Genomic DNA, 21,855 nt, shown 5'->3' with positions numbered 1-21,855 from the left:
GTTAGCATCTCTACACATTGCCCTGACTATATTATCTGCGTTAAGAGATGGCAGCTCGCGTCGCACAGTCTCATATATTGGGCAGACGAAGACTACATGGTCTGGTGTTTCCTTCTCATTATCGCACTCGGAACACAGGGGGGACCTTGCATGCCCGAACCGATGCAGGTACTACCTGAAGCAACCGTGCCCTGATAGGAATTGCGTCAGATGGAAGTTCACTTCTCCATGCTTCCTGTTGACCCAACTGGGCAGGTTCGGTGTCAGCCTGTGCGTCCACCTTCCATTCGTAGCAATGTTCCACTCTTGTTGCCACATGACTATCGACTCCATTCTCATCCATTTGCGTTCATCTAGTACCTTTCCGCCTATAACATTCACTGTCTTCGGCCAGTATAATGCAAATAGGGATCATTCCGGCTATAACACAAGCTGCTTCCGACGAGATGGTTTGGTAGGCAGTAGCAACTTGTATAGATATCAACCGGAAGACGCGGTTCAACTTTGTCCTATTCCGCTGCGCTCCATGCTGGGCCCAAGGATTGAGCAGGATACGCTAGCCAGAAGAAGCCTCTTACTGCTGCTTAGACCAGCACTATTCGGCATGATTCTGGAAATCGCGTTGAAGGCCTTAGCCGCCTTGTTGCAGGCATAGTCGACGTGGCTGTTGAAATTGAGCCGATCATCGGCCATCACACCCAAGTATTTCAGGGCACGCTTAGAGGCTATAGTGTGCTCACCAACGTTGAGTTGCAACCGTTGCACCGCTACACAGTTGCTAACTAATAGTACCTCTGTTTTGTGGTGGGCTATTTGCAACTGTACTCCTTTCATCCAGGTTTCGATTGCGTTCGATATTGTCTGGGATGCCAGCATTTTAACCTCTTCCACAGTCTCGCTTATTACCGTCGTTACGATATCGTCCGCGAAGCCGACGATTTCGACACCTCTAGGCAGTTTCGTTGTTAGTACGCCGTTGTGCATAGCATTGCAGAGCGACGGACCGAGGAGTGAGCCTTGTGAAACCCCCGCGGCAACCCTAAGCGACTTCTGGCCGATGTTCGTTTCATAAACCAGAAACCGGTTCTAGAAATAACTATTAAGGATTCTACACAAATAGGCAGGGACCCTCATTGTGTGCAGCGCTACAACGATGGTTTGCCAACTGGCGCTATTGAAAGCGTTCTTAACGTCAATCGTGATTATGGCGCAGTGTCGATTTCCTCTTCTCTTCTACTTAGTTACCGAAAAAATTTGCAACCCTGCATGAACCCTGCGAATATAACACGCATTCAGCGCATACAGTTTTTCCCCTGGTAGTATTCTTTTATCTGTCAGCCCATGGACATGACTACTGAACTGCTGACAGTGTTTGTCTTTCTCAGTCTTCTACCTTTCAAAACAATTCATTCATAAATTGCACTGTTGAATGATTGCTCGACTAGTCTGTCAGTCAATTTTCTTGCTCTTGACTAATATTTTACATCTCAAAGTTAAGTTTTAAGAAACACTGCAGTTACCTTTTTTCATAATATCACTGCCAGACAGCGGGAGAATGATAGGGTCTACACACACATAGATGAAGATTTATTTTCATGATATTTAAGCCAATACATTGAATTTCTTGACTGAGATTTTTCCAAGCATGTATCCATATTTGTGGATATGCCCATATTGAAATTAGCCTCGAAAAATTTAACTGGGTATATGATAAAACATCATGCAGTTTTAGAGAGTTGCTCTAGTTTCATTACAATTGGTATGAAATAAACTAAAACCTTTTTTGTGCCAATTTTAAATTCTCTGCAGTGTTTCAGAAGCAAATTAGAAGTTAAATATGTAATGTAATAAACCTTTTATTACAGACTTCAAAAATTCTAACATGTAAATATAAAAAACTTAAACCACCGTAACCGTACATTTAAAATTCATTCACAGTACAAGTTTTGGTACAGATCGAGTAACGTTGCTTCTTCAATAAAGTACTTGTGACTTTCTCTATAACTAATTGAGCTACGTAGCGTATCTTCTTTGTGCTCTACGTATAATTTTTCCAAATTGATCAAGATCTTTTAAAAAGCAACGTTCGCGTAACTCATCCACCATGTAACAGCCAACCAACCTTTTCATTCACAGTAGTGGTGGTCACATTTCAGTCCCAATTTCGACTGATGCGGATCATGCGAGCAAACGGTCGTTGCTTCTCTGATTCAATTAATCAGCTCAGTTCGGGTTTATGATTGGTTTATTAAATTATTGCTTGCGATGTCGTCGCATCGTGGTGCGGTTGTTGGGGATCCATCAGTAGGACACGCAGTTCGTAACGTCGTGACTCGAGTTCGGCCGGCCAGCAGCAGCGGGCAGTGGGCTGCGCGGTCTCAACAATGCACACGTGGATCGGGATTGTGTGTGACGGTCAACAACATTCGCTTTCGTGACGGTATTCTGCGCTCGGGCAGGCCTTATGTCTAACAGTAAATACACCCGCCGCCCGATCGACGGCGGAGGAGATGTGGAATTTTCGCGCGGCAAGAAAATGCCACTCTTTGCTAAATACGGTCAAACTCAGTGCGAACGATAAAGCAAGAAAAAAACGCTATAACATTCGAATTGAGATGCGAACATCGAATAATAATTGCAGTCGCGATGCTTATGTCTGTTAGTTTTACACGCCGTTCAACCGAGGTAGTTGGAGCAGAAATTGGTTTACGGTTCGCCGTTTGTCGGTGATTTCGTTACGACTTCATACTACATTCACTTTCGTTTGAGATGAAATTTTCCGAATTACAACAGGCGCACTTTCGCAATTTTCGCTGAATAAGTAATCGAGTTCGGGGATTTCTTTGGAGTGGAAATTTTATAACCGACTTGGAAGCTGATTAAATTTCGATATAAGGTCGAAGTTTCGCCGTGCGATTTATTCACCGTTATGAATCATTGGTGCTATTGTTTGCGGAAGCAATTGGTTGTGATTAATACAATTTTGATATTATTGATCATTTTTTATGGGCAGTTTTGTCTGCAAAGTTAACTCGAATTAAGTGACTGCAGTGACTGTCAAGAAGGGATCTGAAGGGGGTTACGATCAAAATTTGGTCAATAAAGACTGCCCGATCAGGAAGGTAGTAATTAGAGGCAGTTTAGTTATAATTTTTGATATTTTAACCACTTACGAAGGCTAATGTATAACAACGGTTGTTATAATATGATCAAATATATCAAATTAATAACAACTGTTGTTAGAAAATTTGATAACATAATAACAAGATCTGTTATAATTATTCTTTTCAGAATAATATCTAACAAGTTCAAGGTCGTTTATACCGATAAATTTGCGAGAAAGCTCATGATCTGGCAAGGTATTGGCAACTGCAGATTAAAAAACAGGATTTCGTGACAAAGAAACAAACTTATAGATTCCTTCAAGTCACGCAGAATATTGCGGCCAGAGGATGGACCGTCCAGTATGTTCTTCAAAATCGTTATCGAAGGTAAGATCCGGTAAGCAGACATCGAAGGAGAAGAACGATCTTCTGCAAAAGTAGCCAACTCCTAGCCTTCGCAGACGACCTCGGCGTCATTACAAGAAACCTTGGGACGGCGGAGGTAATCTACGCCAGACTAAAAATGGAGGCTAGAAGAAAGGGAGTACAAATCAGTGCGACGAAAACCGAATATGTGGTAGGAAGAGGCTCCTGAGAATATAACGTTAGCCTCCCATACACAGAGACTCTTGACGTCGATGAAATGAAAGTGGTTGATGAGTTCGTATAGTTGGGATCTCTGGTTACCGCCGGTAGTAATACGAAGAAGCAGATTCAACGACGCATTCAAGCTGGATGTCGAGTCTACTTTTCCCTCCGCAAGACGCTTCGATCAAGAAGCATACGCCGTCCGCACAAAGCTGACGATATACAAAACGCTAATCAGACCGCTAGTCCTCTACGGACTTAAGACAGTAACTTCGCTTACGAAAGACATACGTGCACTTGCCGTATTTGAACGAAAGGTATTGGGAACTATTTTTGACGGAGTACAAACGGATAGCGGAGAATGGCGTAGACGTATGAACCACGAGTTGCAGGCACGAGTTGAAAAGATTCCCATCGTACATCAGGCGAAAGTTGAGAGGCTACGGTGGGCCGGCCACGTCGCAAGAATGCCGGACGACTGCGCAGTGAAATTTATTCTCTTCAAGAACCCCTCCGAATAGCGTGTTAGACGTGATAGACTGCGACGCAAATGCGCACCACACGATATGGGGCAACTCGGGGGGCACAAATAACAGGGGTGTGTACCTACTTGAATATCTTACTTCTAACGATGTCAATGTAATCAATGTAGGGAATGACCCCACCTTTATAAACGCTATCAGACAAGAGGTCCTAAACCTTACTCTATGTAGTGCCTCTATAGCTGAGAAAGTCAAAAATTGGCATGTCTCTGATGAACCAAGTTTATCAGACCACAGACATTTCATTTTCGACATCGAGGCTAATCCTCTAAAGAGAGAACAATTCAGGAATCCGAGGCAAACCAATTGGAGTTCCTTTAGGGATCATCTGATTGCCTCACGTAATTCCTGTCACAATAATATACGAACTCCAGTTGAGCTGGATATCGGCGCTAGTGACCTGCAATGTAGGACAAACGCGTATAACACAAACTGTCCCGTAAACACGCGAACAGTTTGCCGTGATGTGCCCTGGTGGAATGAGACGCTTAGCAATCTTCGTCGGAAGGCAAGGCGTCTGTTCAACAGGGCCAAAATCACGTCTAACTAGGAAGACTACAGAGCTTCCCTCACCAAATACAACGCTGAGCTACGCAAAGCCAAAATCACGAGTTAAATTTTGCGAAAGCATTCAAACTCTGCCAGAGGCTACGCGTCTGCAGAAAGCGATGTCTAACGACCACTGCAATGGTCTAGGGCAATTGAAAAAAGAGGATGGGAGTCTTACTGTTACCACCAGGGAAACTCTGGAAGTTCTGATGACCACGCACTTCCCTGGTTCGACAGTGACCACTGGACAAAACATAGGCGGGCAACAGTGGAATGGGTCATTACACAATGTGCCAAATGATTCGGTTCTACTTGCACGCCGATTGTTTACGGAGGCTTCGATCGATTGGGCACTCAGCTCTTTTGAACCAACGAAATCTCCAGGTTCGGGTGGTATTCTACCCATTTTCTTACAAACAACGGACGGTGTTATAATGTCCGAGCTCATCAACCTCTTTCGAGCCAGTTTCATTTTGGGGTATATCCCGGAAAATTGGCGGAAAGTAAGGGTGGTGTTCATACCTAAGGCTGGCAAAAAAGACAAAACCATGCCTAAGGCTTTCAGACCGATAAGTCTGACTTCAACGCTTCTTAAGCTGATGGAGAAAATCACGGATAACTATATCCGCAATGAGTTTTTAAAAAACTCTCCGTTACATGTAAATCAACATACATACCAACACGGTACATCTACGGAAACTGCACTGCACTGCTTAGTGACGTTAATTGAGAAATCGCTCAAATATCATGAGACGGCACTTTGTGCTTTTCTTGATATTGAAAGCGCTTTCGATAACATGTCCTTCGCGTCAATTAATACGACTCTCTGTTAAAAGAGAATCGACCACACTACAATGCAATGCTCTCGAGCAGACAAATTACAGCATCATTGGGAGATACGTCGGTCACGATTTCGGTGATCAAAGGATGTCCACAGGGAGGAGTTCTCTCTCTCCTGCTCTGGTCACTGGTGGCCGACGCACTCCTTCACAAGCTATCACAGCTTGGTTATGAGACCATTGCTTACGCCGACGACGATGTACTTATCATCAGAGGAAAGTTTGACGCAGTATTGTCAAGTCGCTTGCAAGAAGCTCTAAACACCACCATGTTATGGTGCTCACAAGAGGGACTTGATGTTAACCCCACCAAAACAGTCTTTATACCATTCACTAGGCGAAGGAAACATACCATTACTCCCCCTATACTGAATGGTGTCAGACTGGGCTTTAGTAATGAAGTGAAACACCTCGGAATTCTCGATAAAAAACTGAACTGGGCTGCCCACCTAGATTATGCTGTTAAAAAAGCAACTTCGGTTATCTGGGCATGCAGCTCACTGTTTGGCAAAACCTGGGGATTGAAACTTCAACTAGCCTTTTGATCATATACTACTATTGCACGGCCTACGGATAACGTATGCTGCAGTCGTATGGTGGCCAAAGGTGAATGAGGTGACAGCCCATGCCAAACTAAACAAAGTTCAGCACCTGGCCTGTCTTATAGTTACCAGTGCCATGCGTACAACACCTACTGCAGCCATGGAGGAAATGCTATGCTTACTGCCTTTGCATCTTCATGTGAAGAAGAAAGCAGAGCTCGGCGCACTACGGTTGCAAAGGAGTAAAACTATTCTCGAAGGTGACCAAATCGGTCATCTTCGCATACTTCGAGAGTTCAATCTGACACCCTTAGTAACTTCAGTCTCTGACTGCATGGAAGCTAGGCCCAATATGGACGTTCCATATAAGGTAATTGAAACAGATCGCTCCATATGGAATAATGGAGGGCCCGATCTTCCATCTGGAACTATCTGCTTTTTTACAGATGGTTCAAAAATGGGGGCCTGCACAGGCTCCGGAGTCTACGGACCCGGCCTCAGGGAAACTATCTCATTAGGAAAGTGGCCCACCGTTTTTCGAGCAGAAGTATATGCAATTTACATCTGTGCAACAATATGCTTGAAACGAAAGTACAGGCATGCGAAAATTGGTATCTTCACGGACAGCCAAGCAGCACTACTGGCGCTCAAGTCCGCCAAATGCGTGTCCAAATTAATTTGGGAGTGCAGCACAGCATTGAGGAAGCTCTCCCGCCAAAACAAGGTTTTATTACTTTGGGTGCCCGGTCACTGCGGAATCGAGGGCAATTAATTTGCTGACAACCTAGCAAGACAAGAATCAGCTCAGCAATTTATTGGTCCTGAACCGTTTCTGGGCACCTCCACATCCGCAGTGAAAGGCGAACTGATGACATGGGAAGAGCTAGAAATAGCATCCCGTTGGAATGAAACACAGGGACAAGCCAAACAGTTTATCTACCCAAACCCTGCAGTAGCTAAAAAACCACTCCATTTAACTAGTGGTGAACTACGCACAATCACGGGATTCCTAACAGGACACAGCCCCGCTCTTTATCATTTAAAGAATATCGGCAAGGTATCATCCGACACCTGCCGCTTTTCTAACTCTGAACCTGAAAATTCAGCGCATCTGCTCTGCTATTGCGGAGCTCTTGCAGTATCAAGGCACAACTTCTTCGGAAGTTTCCTTCTTACTTCATATCAGGTATGGAGCCTAAATCCCAAAACGGTCATTGGCTTTATAAACCATGTAGTACCGAATTGAGGCACAGGATTACAACTATCCCGCTCAACTCCATCAATGGGTATGAGCGGTCCGTAAACTGTGTACAGCAATCGGGGCCTGCCACAAAAGACGATCATTAAGACTGTCGCAGTTTCCGTTTAACCCAATGCCCTTCTGGCATACAAAAAAAAGCGTGTTACATGGCTCGATCAGGTTGAAACAGACTTGTGTGTGTCAAGACGCGCAACGAATTAGCGCCGAGTAGCCCATGACCGAGCCGGAGGAGAGGAAGTCTAGAAGAAGTACCGTGACCGCCCCTAATTCTGCGCAGCTCCTAATTCTGCGCATTTTTCTTTATATAAGTATTTTTTAACATTGTGCATAACTATGATCATTGCGTTATTTTTTTATAAATGTGTGTTGAATACAGTGGCGACTCGTCCGCATGTTCAACCTGTTCATAGGACAGGCAACAAAATTCAGCCCGACAAATTTGTTTTCATCACTCGTTCATGGTTTCGTTTGCACCAACGCATATGCAATACGAATTTAGTTTAGTTACGAAGCTGATGAACAAACCGTTCAACACGACGTTTGAATGTTGCTTTAGAGATCTCAATGCACAAGCATACCAACATATTATTCCTGGTGTTGATTCTTGATACTGAATTAATACCAGGAACAATGTGTTGGTGAGAAAGAGATAAAAAGCGAATGTGAAACAGCTTTTATTCGAAAGCGCGTGCGCATTATTGTCTCATTAACTCGTTCATGTTCAGCATTGAACAACTTACAACCACATATCCCCGTGGCCTGCGCTTTGATTCCATTTTATTTAGTTACGAAGCTAATGAGCAAAACGTTCAACACGACGTTTGAACGTTGCTTTAGAGATTAGCACCAGGAACAATGTGTTGGTACGAAGGGAATTTGAAAATATTGAGCGCGGTTGGCATGCATTATTCGCAAAATTTTCTCATAAAATCGTTCATCTTTAGCATTGAACAACTTACGCATATCACTTGTGGTGCGTGTGGTGTGGGCCTGTGCGCGCATCGCAGGAAGGTGGTTATTTTTGAATTTGGTTCAATAGGTAAATTGAACGAAAAGTTTTCGGTTCGTAGTTAAAATTCAGTATCGAGTTTGCTAGTAAACCGTCGTATTTCGTTGTTATTTAAATAATAGAGGTATTCACGTAGCGCTTGCTATGTTGCGTATACGGAGTATTGCGTATTTATACAGCCGCTACTCGCATAATAGTTCCATCTCCATAGAAACCGGAACTGCAATCAGAATTGCGGCAGTATATACACGAAATACACCGTTTACGCAACATAGCAAGCGCTACGTGAATACCCCTAATGTTTGTTTTATGATTAAAATATAGAAATGCGATGATAAAAAAAGCTGCGTGTTAATTTGCATTTTTCACTGGTTGAACAGGTAAGCTAAACCCCCACGAGTCGCCACTGGTTGAATATTACGCCATTATTTACAAATGGGCCATAATATTTGAGAGCGAAATAATTTAACGTGAAACTGAAAGTATTTTATATGGCAGAAAACATCGTCGTTAGCACCAACGCTAAGATTGTCCTGCTAGAAAATTAACAAATTTATGATCGAAATTCTTTGCAATGATTAAATTACCCAGCATGATTAGAAAGAATAATTAGTTTTAGTCATGTTTTAGACAAAAAGAGTGATTGCATGCATTGCTTTTCTTAGAAAAATGTGATGCAATAATGCGCAGATTTAGGCACAGATTTTTTATTCATGTTCCAAATTCTGCGCAGTAATGTATCCTACGAAGAAAGCGCGAAAGAATACGGAACCTCACCCAAATAGCTGAGGTATGGAGGCAAGAAAATTCAAGTAGAATCTTTAACTTCCATTGATTGAAATCCTGTGCTGTGTCTTGGAGTCCGAACCCACGAGTGCCTATTCATGAAACCATGTCTTCTATTTTTTTAATGTCCAACCTTAAGGGGCTGTCAGAGAGTGGGGCAGTGGTTTTTATATGAAAACACAATTTTTGGTATTAGTCTAAAGTGTAATGTTCAGTATGCAGAAAACCCGAATCAATTCGCCTTTCACGTTATCGAGAATAAAATATTTAAAATGATCAAAATGATAACAATACTCCTTTGCCACCCGGACAGCACAAGAAGGCCAGATCATGGAATTAATTATGGTAATGGCTAATGTCGGATTTTTTGGTGTGCTTTCAGCGTATAAAGGCATAAACAGCATGGCAGTAGTATTTATTTTCACTTTTTGGGTGCGCAGAATTAGGAGCAAACATGCGCAGAATTAGGAACATGGGCAAGAAAGTGCGCAGAATTAGGCACCGTGGATAAGTTTACAAAACGAAAAATATACTCAATTGTTGGTCGACTTAGAATTCCCATATTTTTTACCAGATATTATAGACCGTAGCACTACACGTTGCTGCTATCCACGTTGTTAATTTAAACCTAGAATACTTAGAATAGCGGAAGAATCATACAAATGTCTTAACTGCGCAGAATATGGTACGTTCACGGTATTCTATTTCGCCGGAAAACGTAGATCATAATAAGCAAACATAGTGTTGCAATGATGATGTGAATACAACACAAGCTTTTTTCGGAAAACTCGCTGTGCATTGTCTTATGACTTTCATCATTTTCTAACGGCCATCCCCGTTATAAAAAGCCTATATTGTGAAGATCGTGAATGCTGGCCTTCATAGTTACTAGACAAGTTCTGGACAGTTACTGAACAAGTTCTGGGAATACAACTTGCATTTGTTATTTGTTTGTTGACTCTAAGGCGGCGTACGGTTCGGTCAAACGAAATGAGCTGTACCAGATAATGCTATAACATGGTCATCCGATGAACTAGTTAGGCTGCCCTTGTAAATAATAATAATTTGGGCGTAAATTTTAAAATTTATGTAGGTTTTTCATGCCAATTTCGGAATAAATACTGCATGAACACATGATAAAATTCACATTACATTAATTTACGCTAACGATACTTAAATACCTCACAGCCAATCGTAAAATCAAACATACACATTGTTAAAACTAACACACATTGCACGAACAGGTTCGTTTTGTCCATACATTGTGCGTCCAACGAAAGGATAGACGTAGAAAGTCTGTTGAGCGCAGAAGGCAGAGCGGTGGGGCAGTGATCTTTAATTTTACCAAAATATTCGGAACATCAATTTCTCCATAAAGCAAGTCTGTCGTCCTTTTCGCCAAAGTTTCCATACTCGGAAGCTTGCAGCGGTCTTTGTATGGGAGAAGCTCAAGTGGATTGATGCACGGCAAACACCTTAAGGCATATCGTATAAATTTCGTTGTATGGTCTAGATTCTAGTGGACCATATTTCGATGTAAGGGCTCCAAACTGCTGCAGCTGTTTCATGTTTAGAGCGTACCAACGTATAGTACAGAGCTATCAACCAATAAGCATTACGAAACTGTTAGGCAACTTGTAAAAAGAAGAAGAAGAAGAAGAAGCCAAGATTTAGTGATTGTTTAGCTGTAATGCACATGAAATGTTAGTTTGGTATCAAAAAAAACTCGCAGATTCATCACAAGATACTCCCATTGAATTAGAATAAAAATATTATAAAAATATTTATTAAAAAAACTCAAAAATATTTATGAGCTTTTGCAGGTCTTCACAATCAGCAGCTGAACCTTAAATAGCTTAAGATCATCTGAATACACAATTTTACATCCGAGAGGAAGTGCTGTAATACATCGTTAAAGTGCAACGAGAAAAGCAGTGGTCCAAGATTGCTTCCTTGTGGGATACTAGAGGCGCTTTGAAAATTTTGTGACTCAGTACGTCCAAGGTTCACAGAGAAATGACGGTCTGTTAGGAAAGAGTTAAGTCAGTGAACAAACGGCTCCGATGTACCTAAGCGTTGCACTTTAGCGATAAGTATAGAATGGTCAACGTGATCAAAAGCAGCTTTGGTGTCAGTATACACTGTGTCAACTTGAGCACCCTCCTCTATCTATCTATTTTTCATCCAGAGAATTGTAAAATTGCTGAGCATTTTGAGGCCCTCCAGTCAGCACAATCAGTATGATAATATCATATTTTTTAAATATTGAAGCGTGATTCGAAACAAACTGCGAACTGACCGCTTAAGATGATATGCAAACATGTCCAAATAATGATTGTTAGCAAAATTCAAGATTGAATACTTTTATTTTCAGTGAGTCAAAACATTAGATTAACTGGTCTAGGTATCCGAAGTTAGAAAGATAGACCTTAAGGGCTTTCGAAGTTTCTTAGTTACCATTTAAATTTTACAAAAAATATCAAATGGCAACACTGTTCGAAAGAACTAAAACATCAGAATACCACTAGAATTTTACGTTGTTTACAAATAATCGGTAGAATGGTATAATTAGCCGTACTTATTAGAGTCTATTGGAGTCAATAGGATCGTACCACTAACCCCGCAATTGTCCTGCACTCTGACATCCGACTGTAAAGTCTGTCGTATAAAAACAGTAGGTCAAGTTTTAAATACGGAATGTAGCAACTAGGCTTTGCTTTGCTTCGTCATTAATGGCAAACCTCGACATCATGGTTTCATTTCAAAATAGTGACATCAGATGTTCAATGAATGTGACGGAATTATCATGAAAACGCTAGCTATTTTGTAGGTGAACCGAATGAAAAGAATCAAATCCCGGTCAATGTCTCAGTTTCTGTTCAAGATAGTGAAATCGTTTTTTCAACAACGTCATTAGACAACTAAAATAGTCGTAAGTAATTTCAAGTTCGTTTAATGGATGACAGCACTGTTCAAGAAAGTTGATTAGGCTAGATATTCGATATAAAAAATATAGTGTCAGTTCTCTTCGAAAACAAAAATTTCTAAGCAAACTTATGTTGACCCCAAAACCATTTTTTTGAATGATAGACTGTGATCTAAAACGCTTAAATACGCAGCTGTACCATTTTGAAACAGCAACAGACAGAAAGAACCCATTCGAACGATCAAACTTCCTCGCAGTACAAAAAACGGTGTATGTGCCTTCGTCGGGCCATAGGTTGTAGTATAGTAACGGCAGCACAATTAAAAATGCAAATTTTCACTCACCAATAAGTTCTGTCAGTTAAACGAACGGTCGTAACCCGCCGCCGCTAACCACGATGAAGAAACAAACCTTTTTCAACCTATTCCAACAAAGGAAAAAGGGGGTCAACGATCGTTACCGATGTTCGCGCTGCGCTAGTTGTTAGGAACGAACGAGTATTAAGGGTCTCTGCACCAAACACCGCGTTGCATTATATCGAAAGCATAATAAAAAGCAACTTAAACAGTCGGAGCATTTGGAAAGCAAAACAGATTATTTCTTGAATGTCTTAGTTTTATATGCATAGCTCGACGTAGATCATGCTTGAAAGTACACATTGGTTAAGATCCAATAAAGAAGATACTGTGGTGTTTTTTTACGTTCCGGCAATAGGTCACACAAATGGCAACCGGCTGCCCTCCAGTGAGGCATCCCGAGCACTGACTTCGGTCAGCTGTGCGCCGCAGCGATTCTCAGACAAAGAAGAAGCAGGGCGGCAAATGTGGGTTTGCGCAGTCAGCTGTGGAACATCGAAACCCTAACCAGCGCGCAGCACTGCGGCGGCGGTGGCCGCTATCATCGGGTTGTATTGCAAGTTCCAATGTGTGTAAAAACGCCCCTGCAGGGGCGACTGTACCCTACTCTTATGTACTGCTCATTGATGGTCACCCGTGGGCTTCGGTTTGCGCGCAGACCCACCGTTTTACCACAATGCACTGAAATCAACGCGAGAGTTGTTTGGAACGAAATGAAATCCTAGGGCGTTGTTACACAATTCTGTGCTAGCCAGTCTTGCTGGTAAAATTCTCGGTTTGCTAACTCTGCTCTATGTCGTTCTCCGAGAAGAACAAGAGTTGCTGTGGAATAAAGTCAAGCACAACAGGGCAGTTGCGTAGTTGAGGTTTCAACTGGAACTGGAATTGAGAAAAAATCTGCACTATCGAACCCCGTGCAATTGTGATTCACCCACGCTACTGGGCACCAAAACCTCAGTCGACGTTCAATCGACAATCGGAACATATTCAGCGTGGCAGTGTTGCACTTAACGGCCATGAAGTTTAGCTGTAGTTTTTCACGATTTGTGTTTGTTCTCATACTTCGGCTGCCACATCAGCGCTTAAGCAGGCAGGCAGTGTGATAACAGAACCATCAGTGAGCCAGCCACTTAGCGCCTTTCTGTTTACAGTTTTTGTACCGCTCTGGTCTGTACAGAAATGTAAGGTTTAACACATGGCTCAGCTCCTATCCAGGTCACATGCGGTTTGCCGCCTTCGTGTCTACTGCCGACGACTGCGACAGTAAAAGGAAATGTTGTATTGCCAGCAATGCCCCGAAAATATTCTGTAACGATGTTGTATGCAAACAATCGGTTTCAGTAAATAGTCACTTTATCACTAGGTACATGTCATAGTGCATAGTCACAACAGTATTATGAACTAATCCCTCTTACGAACGTTCATTCATTTGTTCGTTCGTTCGCTGCTTTCATTCATAAATCTGCCTCAATCGGCTTATCTCGTAGCCGATTAAGTAAGCTCGGCAAACGTCGACTAATTATTGTTATACATAGTAATCCCCAGAGTACGCGCAACTGCCCGTACATTACGCCGTACCACAGCAGATAAGTGACCTCCACATTAAAAATATAGGTACTTATACTCACTTGTGAATCTTCTCCTGCTGAACCAGTTCATCGTCGATGTCCACTATCTGGAACAGTTCCGTCTCGCCATCCCGGCCGAAAACGCCACCCGGAATCTTGCGGAGGAACTTCTTCAGCACCGACGCGATCGTGTACACCGAGTAGTTGTCCACGTTGACCAGGCGGCCCTGCTGCAGGAAGTGAATCAGCTTCTTCATGGCCCCCTGATGACCGGGCGCCCGGAAGACGTCCTTCCTAAAAGGTGCCTCCTTGTTCAGCTTCAGTATCAGCACCAGCAACGGGCCGGGAATGTCGTTTTTGCACACCTCGTCCAGCGGGACGCCGAACTTAACTTTCTCGAGCCGATGCGGATACGGTGACCCCGGGTGACCACACGAGGTGACCACACTGCCGAGGGTCGCCGCCCGGCGGTGCATCCGTTGTGCCCAGCTGGACATCACCCGTCAGTTGTCGTATCGCTGCGTCGTCGCTATCCACTTGCGCGGAAGTGCTAGCCTAAAATATCACTACTTTACACACCACCACAACACAGGAAAAACAAAAGAAAAAATAATAATAATACGGTTGCACCGCTTGATAAGCGCGCGACAATGATTCGTAGCCGCCAAAAAGGAATTCTGTCTGCCGCGGGACAGAGAGCAAACTTTCACTGCGGTTCGTTCCGACAACGTTCGACTGCCGCGTTCGTACACATTTGGAAGTGTTTCTTGCTCACACGCTCAATACTTTTGAGTGCTTAGCCTGAAAATAGAGGAGAAAAAAGGAAACATTTACTTTAGTCCATAATGAAACAGTGTCAGTCTATTCACCAACTAGGATATGTAATGAGCATTAATCATGGCTTTAGATTACGAAAATTTAACTGATTATTCATATGTTATGCCTCAAGCAAGAGGTACATATCATAAAAAACCGAGAACGCACTGACGAGATTTCTTATCTTATCAGTAATAAAGCACAACTACAAAATAGCCATCTATTTTTTTGAATCATTTACTTTATTCTATCCCCGATTTCGTTCCTTACGCCTAGCTCTTAGCTTGACGTCTCTCCGACCTTCTACATTCCAATCTCTTTGAACATTTGTAGACGACACACATACAATTGTCAATTTCCAGAATTTTGCAACAAGTCTGAACTCAAACCCGTTAAATGAATCCTATACGGGTATGATGCTGTCTTTTATCGTTTCACAGTCTCAGCTTCTGTAGGCCAAACGTTTCTGTGCACGCATTGATGAATCATCTACAGTTTTTACCATAACAAGGTATAGCATATAAATCTATAAAACTATTAATTAACGTGCAATTTTTTAAGAAACTGCAATTCAGCTTTTTTTTAAATGCGCATGATAATTCTGATAAAGAAAAGTTAAATCTGGAGATAAGTCCTCCAATGTTGCTTTAAGGCAGTACATTTTCTTATCGCATTTTCGCGTGTCATAAACATTCGAACTACCAGCAGGTATATGATGTGTACCTTGTTGGGTAAAACAATTTATCAAAATTTTCCACGAGCGGTGGTGGTGGAAAGCTACGGAAGAGAAGTGGAAAAATTCCCTCGCCGTGGAAAATTTTGTCGAAAATTTGTTCCAAGATTAGCTGCTCGATTCCTGAGCAAACTCATGTACATTCTTATTAAAAAAAACAATTTGTATAATTGTTTCAAATAAGTGATGTTCAGGAAATTCGGAAAAATTTACATGGAAGCGTTCTGGAGAAATATGCGACCTGAAGTTTACCAAATAATGTTTTCGTTCGTAAGTCCGTGGACTATGCCCGTTCACAAAATTTCATAAAACTTCAATTTCGCGTCCGCGAATGGTTTCAAATTTGCAAAAAAAACGCGTGAAAATGTTCACCATTAAACTTTACATGGATGGAAAATCACTTTACATTCCGAGCTAACTTCTATCAACAAATTAAAAGAGCACCCATGGGAAATCTCCATTAAAAGCCTCTTCTATGCAAACATCTTATGGTACATAGAAAAAATAAATTAAAAGAAAGAAAATTCTTACGAGATATTTTTTCGTGAACGAGATTTTTAGCTTACAGGTACAGATTTTTTTTATATGCTTTGTCTTAATGATCGTCTTCTGTGGCATGCCCCGATTGCTGTATACAGTTTACGGACCGCTCATACCCATTGATGGAGTTGAGCGGGATAGCTGTAAGCCTGTGGCAGGTACAGATTTGGTCCAAAGAGTTTCAGATTCCATGAGATTTGGTAAATGGACTGATGAACGAAAACAATAGACCATTTTACGAACTAACAACATTGCTGATATTGTAATTGCTTTCCCGTGGGGTCATCTGCGAATTGTCAAAATTCCAGCACGAGAAAGCGCAATATCAATATCAGCACATTACCTTGTCGCTTGTCATATAAAATGGTCTATATTCTGTAATCTGTAATCTGTAGTCTGTGAGGGGTTGACTAGTTGGACGCTGATGAGCACATTACTTCTATACTAAGCCCGAAGGGTGATCTTATAACGGAACCTCCAAGAGGTATTTCTGTCTGCCGAGACAGCTTGCGACAGCCTACAAAACGCAGTAGTGAATTGATTCTGGAAATTCCAAGATCAGATAACGTCAAATAGTTGGTTATGTAGTCACGAAATAGTCTAGTGATCAACTTTTATTTTTCTGTCCAAAATTTGAATTACGCCCTCTCTTTTTACGCCCAAAATTTGAACTACGTTCTCTCTTTTTACGTCCAAAATTTGAATTTACGTCCTCTTTTTTTGCAGCCAATTTTTTTACGTCCCGCTAATAGTGGACGTAAAACGAGATTTGAGATTATAGAAGAACTGGAGATCTCGTCAGTCCCGGTTAGCACCGGTTGTCCTCAACCGCACACACACCATCAATTTTTCAATACAAACAACCGCAAATGAACCAATAGGAAGACTAATCTCGGGCCATCAGTGGTTATCAACTTATCAGAATTCGACCCATGGAATAAATTTCATGTTTCATCTGCCTGGCATTTATGCAGTGTCCCAGTATAGGTCTACAAAGTAAATTAAGTGCCAGACGATATGGGCGGTTCGTGGTAGTCGACAGAAGCTTTAAAACATAGAGTCGTACCCGCCTGCTAACCCTCGAGACCAAAGAGCTAATGCGCAGTATTTATAACGAGAATCCGTCGTCAAACCCTGTAAACCGAGCGCTAGAAATATTAATGTGAATTAAACGTACTATAGTATAAGAATTGACTTAATTTTCCCATCTGCTACCTTAGTAACTCTATCATTGCCTATTCACCTATGTCACTAGAAAACTCCAAGAAAAAATTTTCAATTTTCTCGAAAATCGCTTTCCTAAAATATAACTTTACAAAAGGACCTTATTAATAGAAAGCTTCATTATTTCGATTGCTACACCGAAATTCCCTTTGAAATTTTCCGGAGAAATAAAGTTTTTGAGTAGTTTTTTGTTCTGAAAATTAAGGCACCTTTCAACCCAATGCCTGAAGTTTTTGGAGCGTCTTAGTAGAATACGAAACCTAAAAATAAAAATAAAAAATTCTTATTTTTATTTTTAGAACCCAATGCCTTCTTTTTGGGAAAAACGCATGAAAACGTTCACCTTATTTTTAAAAACCTGTTACTCCTTCAATATAATGACAAAAATTGGAAAAACTAAGTTGCTAAGCCCATAGAGAACAACCAGTCCAATTAGCATGTACATGAAACATGGACAATGCTCGAGGAGGACCTGAGAGTGCTCGGAGTTTTCGAATGACAAGTGCTAAGACCGATCTTCGGCTGCGTACAGGAAAACGGAGTATGGAAGCGGAGGATGAACCATGAACTCGCACAGCTCTATGGCGAACCCAGTATCCAAAAGGTGGCTAAAGCTGGCCGGATACGATGGCCAGGGCATGTTGCAAGAATGCCGGATAAGTACCCTGCAAAGATGGTGTTCGCCTCAAATCCGGTAGAAACAAAACGACCAGGAGCGCAGCGAGCAAGAATGTTAGATCAGGTGGAGCGAGATCTGGCGGAGAGTACTCGGTGTCCGAGGAACTGGAAAGCGGTAGCCTTCAACCGAGTTACATGGAGAAACTACCCAGGTAACCAATAAGCATTAAAATAAGCAGTAAATCAGTCGTTTATTAGCATCCCTGGCGTTTTATACTGCAGGTTGTTGTTTATCAGCTTTTTAACTGCATAACTGTTGTAAATTGGCATCCACAATTCTATTTAAATTCTTCTAGCTGGTAACTAGCTGCAAATAAGCATTGTCAGCACTATAAGAGGGCTAGCAGTAAAGTAGCCGCATATTTTGCCAAAATAGCATTTAAGTAGCATTTAAGGCAACTTAAATGCTTATTGGCTTGCTTTAAAATTGCATTGGAAATGCTCATTGGTTACCTGGGTATGTTCAACAGGTTTTGTCTTATGACGGCAAACCACCTAAGTAAGTAAGTAAGTTGCTAAACCTTTGATAATTTGATATTCAGAGATAAATTATTTCACAATCTATTGGCGAATGAACCTCTCTTGTTTAAAGCCTCTCTAATAAATAAAAAAAATCAGAATCCGAGCTAATTTCTACAAACAAAGCGTAAGAGCACCCAAGGGACATCTCCTTTTATTCTTTTTTATCCAAGCTTCCCACGCTACACAGAGAAAATAAATAAAAAGATGGAAAATTCTTGCAATATATGTGACTCAAGATTTTAATTTGTACGTTCCTATTTCAAAATTATTGCACACGTTTGAGCCGAGAAACTAACTCCCCGGGCTAGCTGCTTCGAGGTACGAAGCTGGCTTAACAATCAAAACGTCGTATGTTCGAATCTTGGCTAGGTGCTGCTACTAGAATCCGTAGGATCGTTGCGCAAGTCCCGTAATTGTCCTGTATTCTAATAACCGGTTGCGAAGTCTGTCGTTAAAACGACTCAAGTCTTGCTTTTTGTGAGCCGAAAGGACTCAGAATTTCATGAAATTTTATACACGTGCATAGTTTAAGGACTGATGAACAGAAACAATATTCTAAAAATGTGAGGTCTTTACTTTCCTGGAACTTCTCAATTTAAGAGTTTCTCGAAGTGATTTCAAAAACTCATTTCTCAGGAACCAAACAACGTGAAAAGAATACAAATACAAATGAAAAGAATATGTTCAAATTCTTCTTCATGTTTTTGTTTGCTCCATTGTTGGGTTTCACAGAGTTGCAGTTGTAGTAACCTTCCTTGTGCCCAACTTTCTTGCAGGATTGACAGGTGTGGCTCACAAAAGGACATTCACGAATTGATTGTTGGCTCCAATTTGCATTCGCCTTCTGCTTAATATTCCAGCCTGGCAAGTAGTCCGGTAGTCAACGCAGCCCACAGATGAAAATGAGGGATTTGAATTGATCAAATCGAAATCCTCACATCGCTTAAGCATACGTTACGTAGTCTTCCTCAGTGCACTTCGAAAGTTGGAAGCCCTGATACCGTTTACTGGACAAGCTGGTCCTCATTCTGAACAGCTGCTTCCACTTCTTCACGGTATCCTCGAATGAAAACTCCCGGGGATGCGTCGGTAAAACGAAATTTACGTACTTTATTGTGCACCGTCACACTGAGGCTTCGTAATAGGAAATCTCTGAGATGAGCTCCTCACCATGTACCGGTTATTGTACGAAAAGAATTGATTCCCTGGTGACATTTCTGAATCCAATACCTTATATGACATTTGCAGATGTTGGGTACGAAATGAGAAAGGCAATTAGGAAAAAGCGCCAGACATAGCTCTAGCCATCCCGAGCTCCTGCCTAGCGCCTCCACGTGGTCATACTTCAATTTGTTTAATTGAGTAGCCAATCTAGGAGGTGCAGGTAGTGGTGTTTGCAGTTTCTAAGCTTACTACTATAGTTTTAGGCAACCATTGAACAACACGACTTTATTTTCAAGTGTTATATTATTTAACCTAATATATTTGGTTGACTAATCCATTTTCTCTCTGTTTCTATCTATTTTCGCTATATCCTTGGCCAATTGTTGCCTGGCTTCTGTTCTAAATGCTACTAGTTCCCCGAGGGTCCGGAGTATCGCTTAACCTTTAACAAAGATACTCCTAATGACTATAAATATATCATTATCTATATGGGAAGCGTTTGGTACGGGAGGTCCACGCTTTCTTCCTTCCCCTTGATTTTAAGGAGTTTAATGGAATTAGGTAATATTTCTGGTTCCACTTGATTCCTTGGAATTCTCTGCAGTACATGCTGAGCAGTTGGCTTGGCCGTTGATAAGTAAAATGATTGATTCAAGTAACCGTCATTTTCCAGGATGCTTTCAAGAATTGGCTGCGTTAGTGTGAGATTAGATTAGATTACATGACATTTACAGATGCATTTAGAGTCAAACCAAAGATCAAGACCATTATTTTTCCTTTTTTTCGGGTTATCCAACTGGTCGCTTGATAGCGTATAAAACTCTGCGCTGGGCCCTTTTGTGATGTCAACAAAGTGTCAGGGAGACCTCAAACATCAGTTCTACCTGACGAGACAGGCAATGTCGCCCACTAAAACACAGGTAGAGCCCAAAGCATAGCCGACACGTCTATGCTCGCAGGTGGAGGCGTTCCGGCCCTGCGCGGACTCCACGAACTGACTGAGATTTCTCTGCCAAAGGCCGGAATGTCATATTTTAAATAAAATGATGATGATGATGATGATAATGATGATGATAATGATTATGGTGAGAAGAAAAATGATAGATCGAATTTATAAATGTGCTTTGCCCTGGATATTTTGTACTACTTGAGTTTTAAAATGTAGTATATTGAAGAAGTAGAAGATTCGCCAGCCCCACCAAACTCCGGTCACTATCACTATCGCCCACTATCAATTTTCCAAAACGAACTACCACAAACGAACCAATAAGAAAACAAATTTTGGACCGTTAGTGGCTATCAACTTAACAGGGTAATTTTTCATCTTACATGTCCCAGCATTTGAGCACTGTCCCAAGACAAGTCTACAAAGTAAATGGAGCGCAGCACGACCTGGACGTTCGCGGTAGCCGACAAAAGCTTTAAAATATAGAGTCGCACCCGCCTTCCAACCCTCGAGTTCCGCACTGGCTAAGTGCGGAATATCTATAACGGATCTCCGTCACCAAACCTCAAAAATCGACCACTAGAAATATTTACCTATTACCTTAGCACCTCTATTATTACCCGTAATAATTGTAGAATGCTCCTTCGTCATGCAACCCAGGTCTGATATCCCGCTTACATCGCTTACGTCGTTGATAAAAAAATTATAAAGTAGGTGGCTCAAGCACGAACCCTGGGGAAGACTTATCTAACTAATTCGTGATGTTGACAAGTCTCCATACGAGAAATGCATGTGTTTTTCGGATAGTAAATTATGTAAAAATTGTTTAAAATTGGTGAAAATCCTTGACGGTGAAGTTTATCCGAAAGAACGTCAGTTGAAACTTAATCGAAGACCCCTTCAATGTCTCAGAACACAGATGGCATTTGTCGACCAACATTTGAAAGGGGCGGATAAGCCAACTGTCAAACAGAACGAGTGAGAGTTATTTTTTGCTGGAGCAGCATAGGAAACTGAACTCTCACTCGTTCTTTTTGACAGTTGGCTTATCCGCCCCTTTCAAATGTTAGTCGACATTTGTTCCTTGCTAGCAATCTGGATTTCAGTTGAAAGCAACGCAAGGCAATCATGTCTTCGTTTGGCTCTATGGAATCCATATTGG

General features: G+C 41.7%; 1 protein-coding gene across 1 annotated transcript in view; it reads right to left on the bottom strand.

Annotated features, from left to right (window-relative positions):
- LOC128734659 (uncharacterized) overlaps positions 1-21,855 on the bottom strand; it is a 106,996-nt gene that overhangs the window by 72,667 nt on the left and 12,474 nt on the right. The window contains exon 2 of the mRNA XM_053828950.1: positions 14,131-14,871. Within this exon, the coding sequence (XP_053684925.1) occupies positions 14,131-14,567 (437 nt within the window). The 5' untranslated portion in view covers positions 14,568-14,871. The remainder of the gene's footprint in view (positions 1-14,130; positions 14,872-21,855) is intronic.

This window comes from Sabethes cyaneus, chromosome 2 (assembly GCF_943734655.1).
Source record: "Sabethes cyaneus chromosome 2, idSabCyanKW18_F2, whole genome shotgun sequence".
Lineage (NCBI taxonomy): Eukaryota > Metazoa > Arthropoda > Insecta > Diptera > Culicidae > Sabethes > Sabethes cyaneus.
Note: the sequence above shows the minus strand (reverse complement) of the source record. Positions and strands in the feature narration are given on the sequence as shown.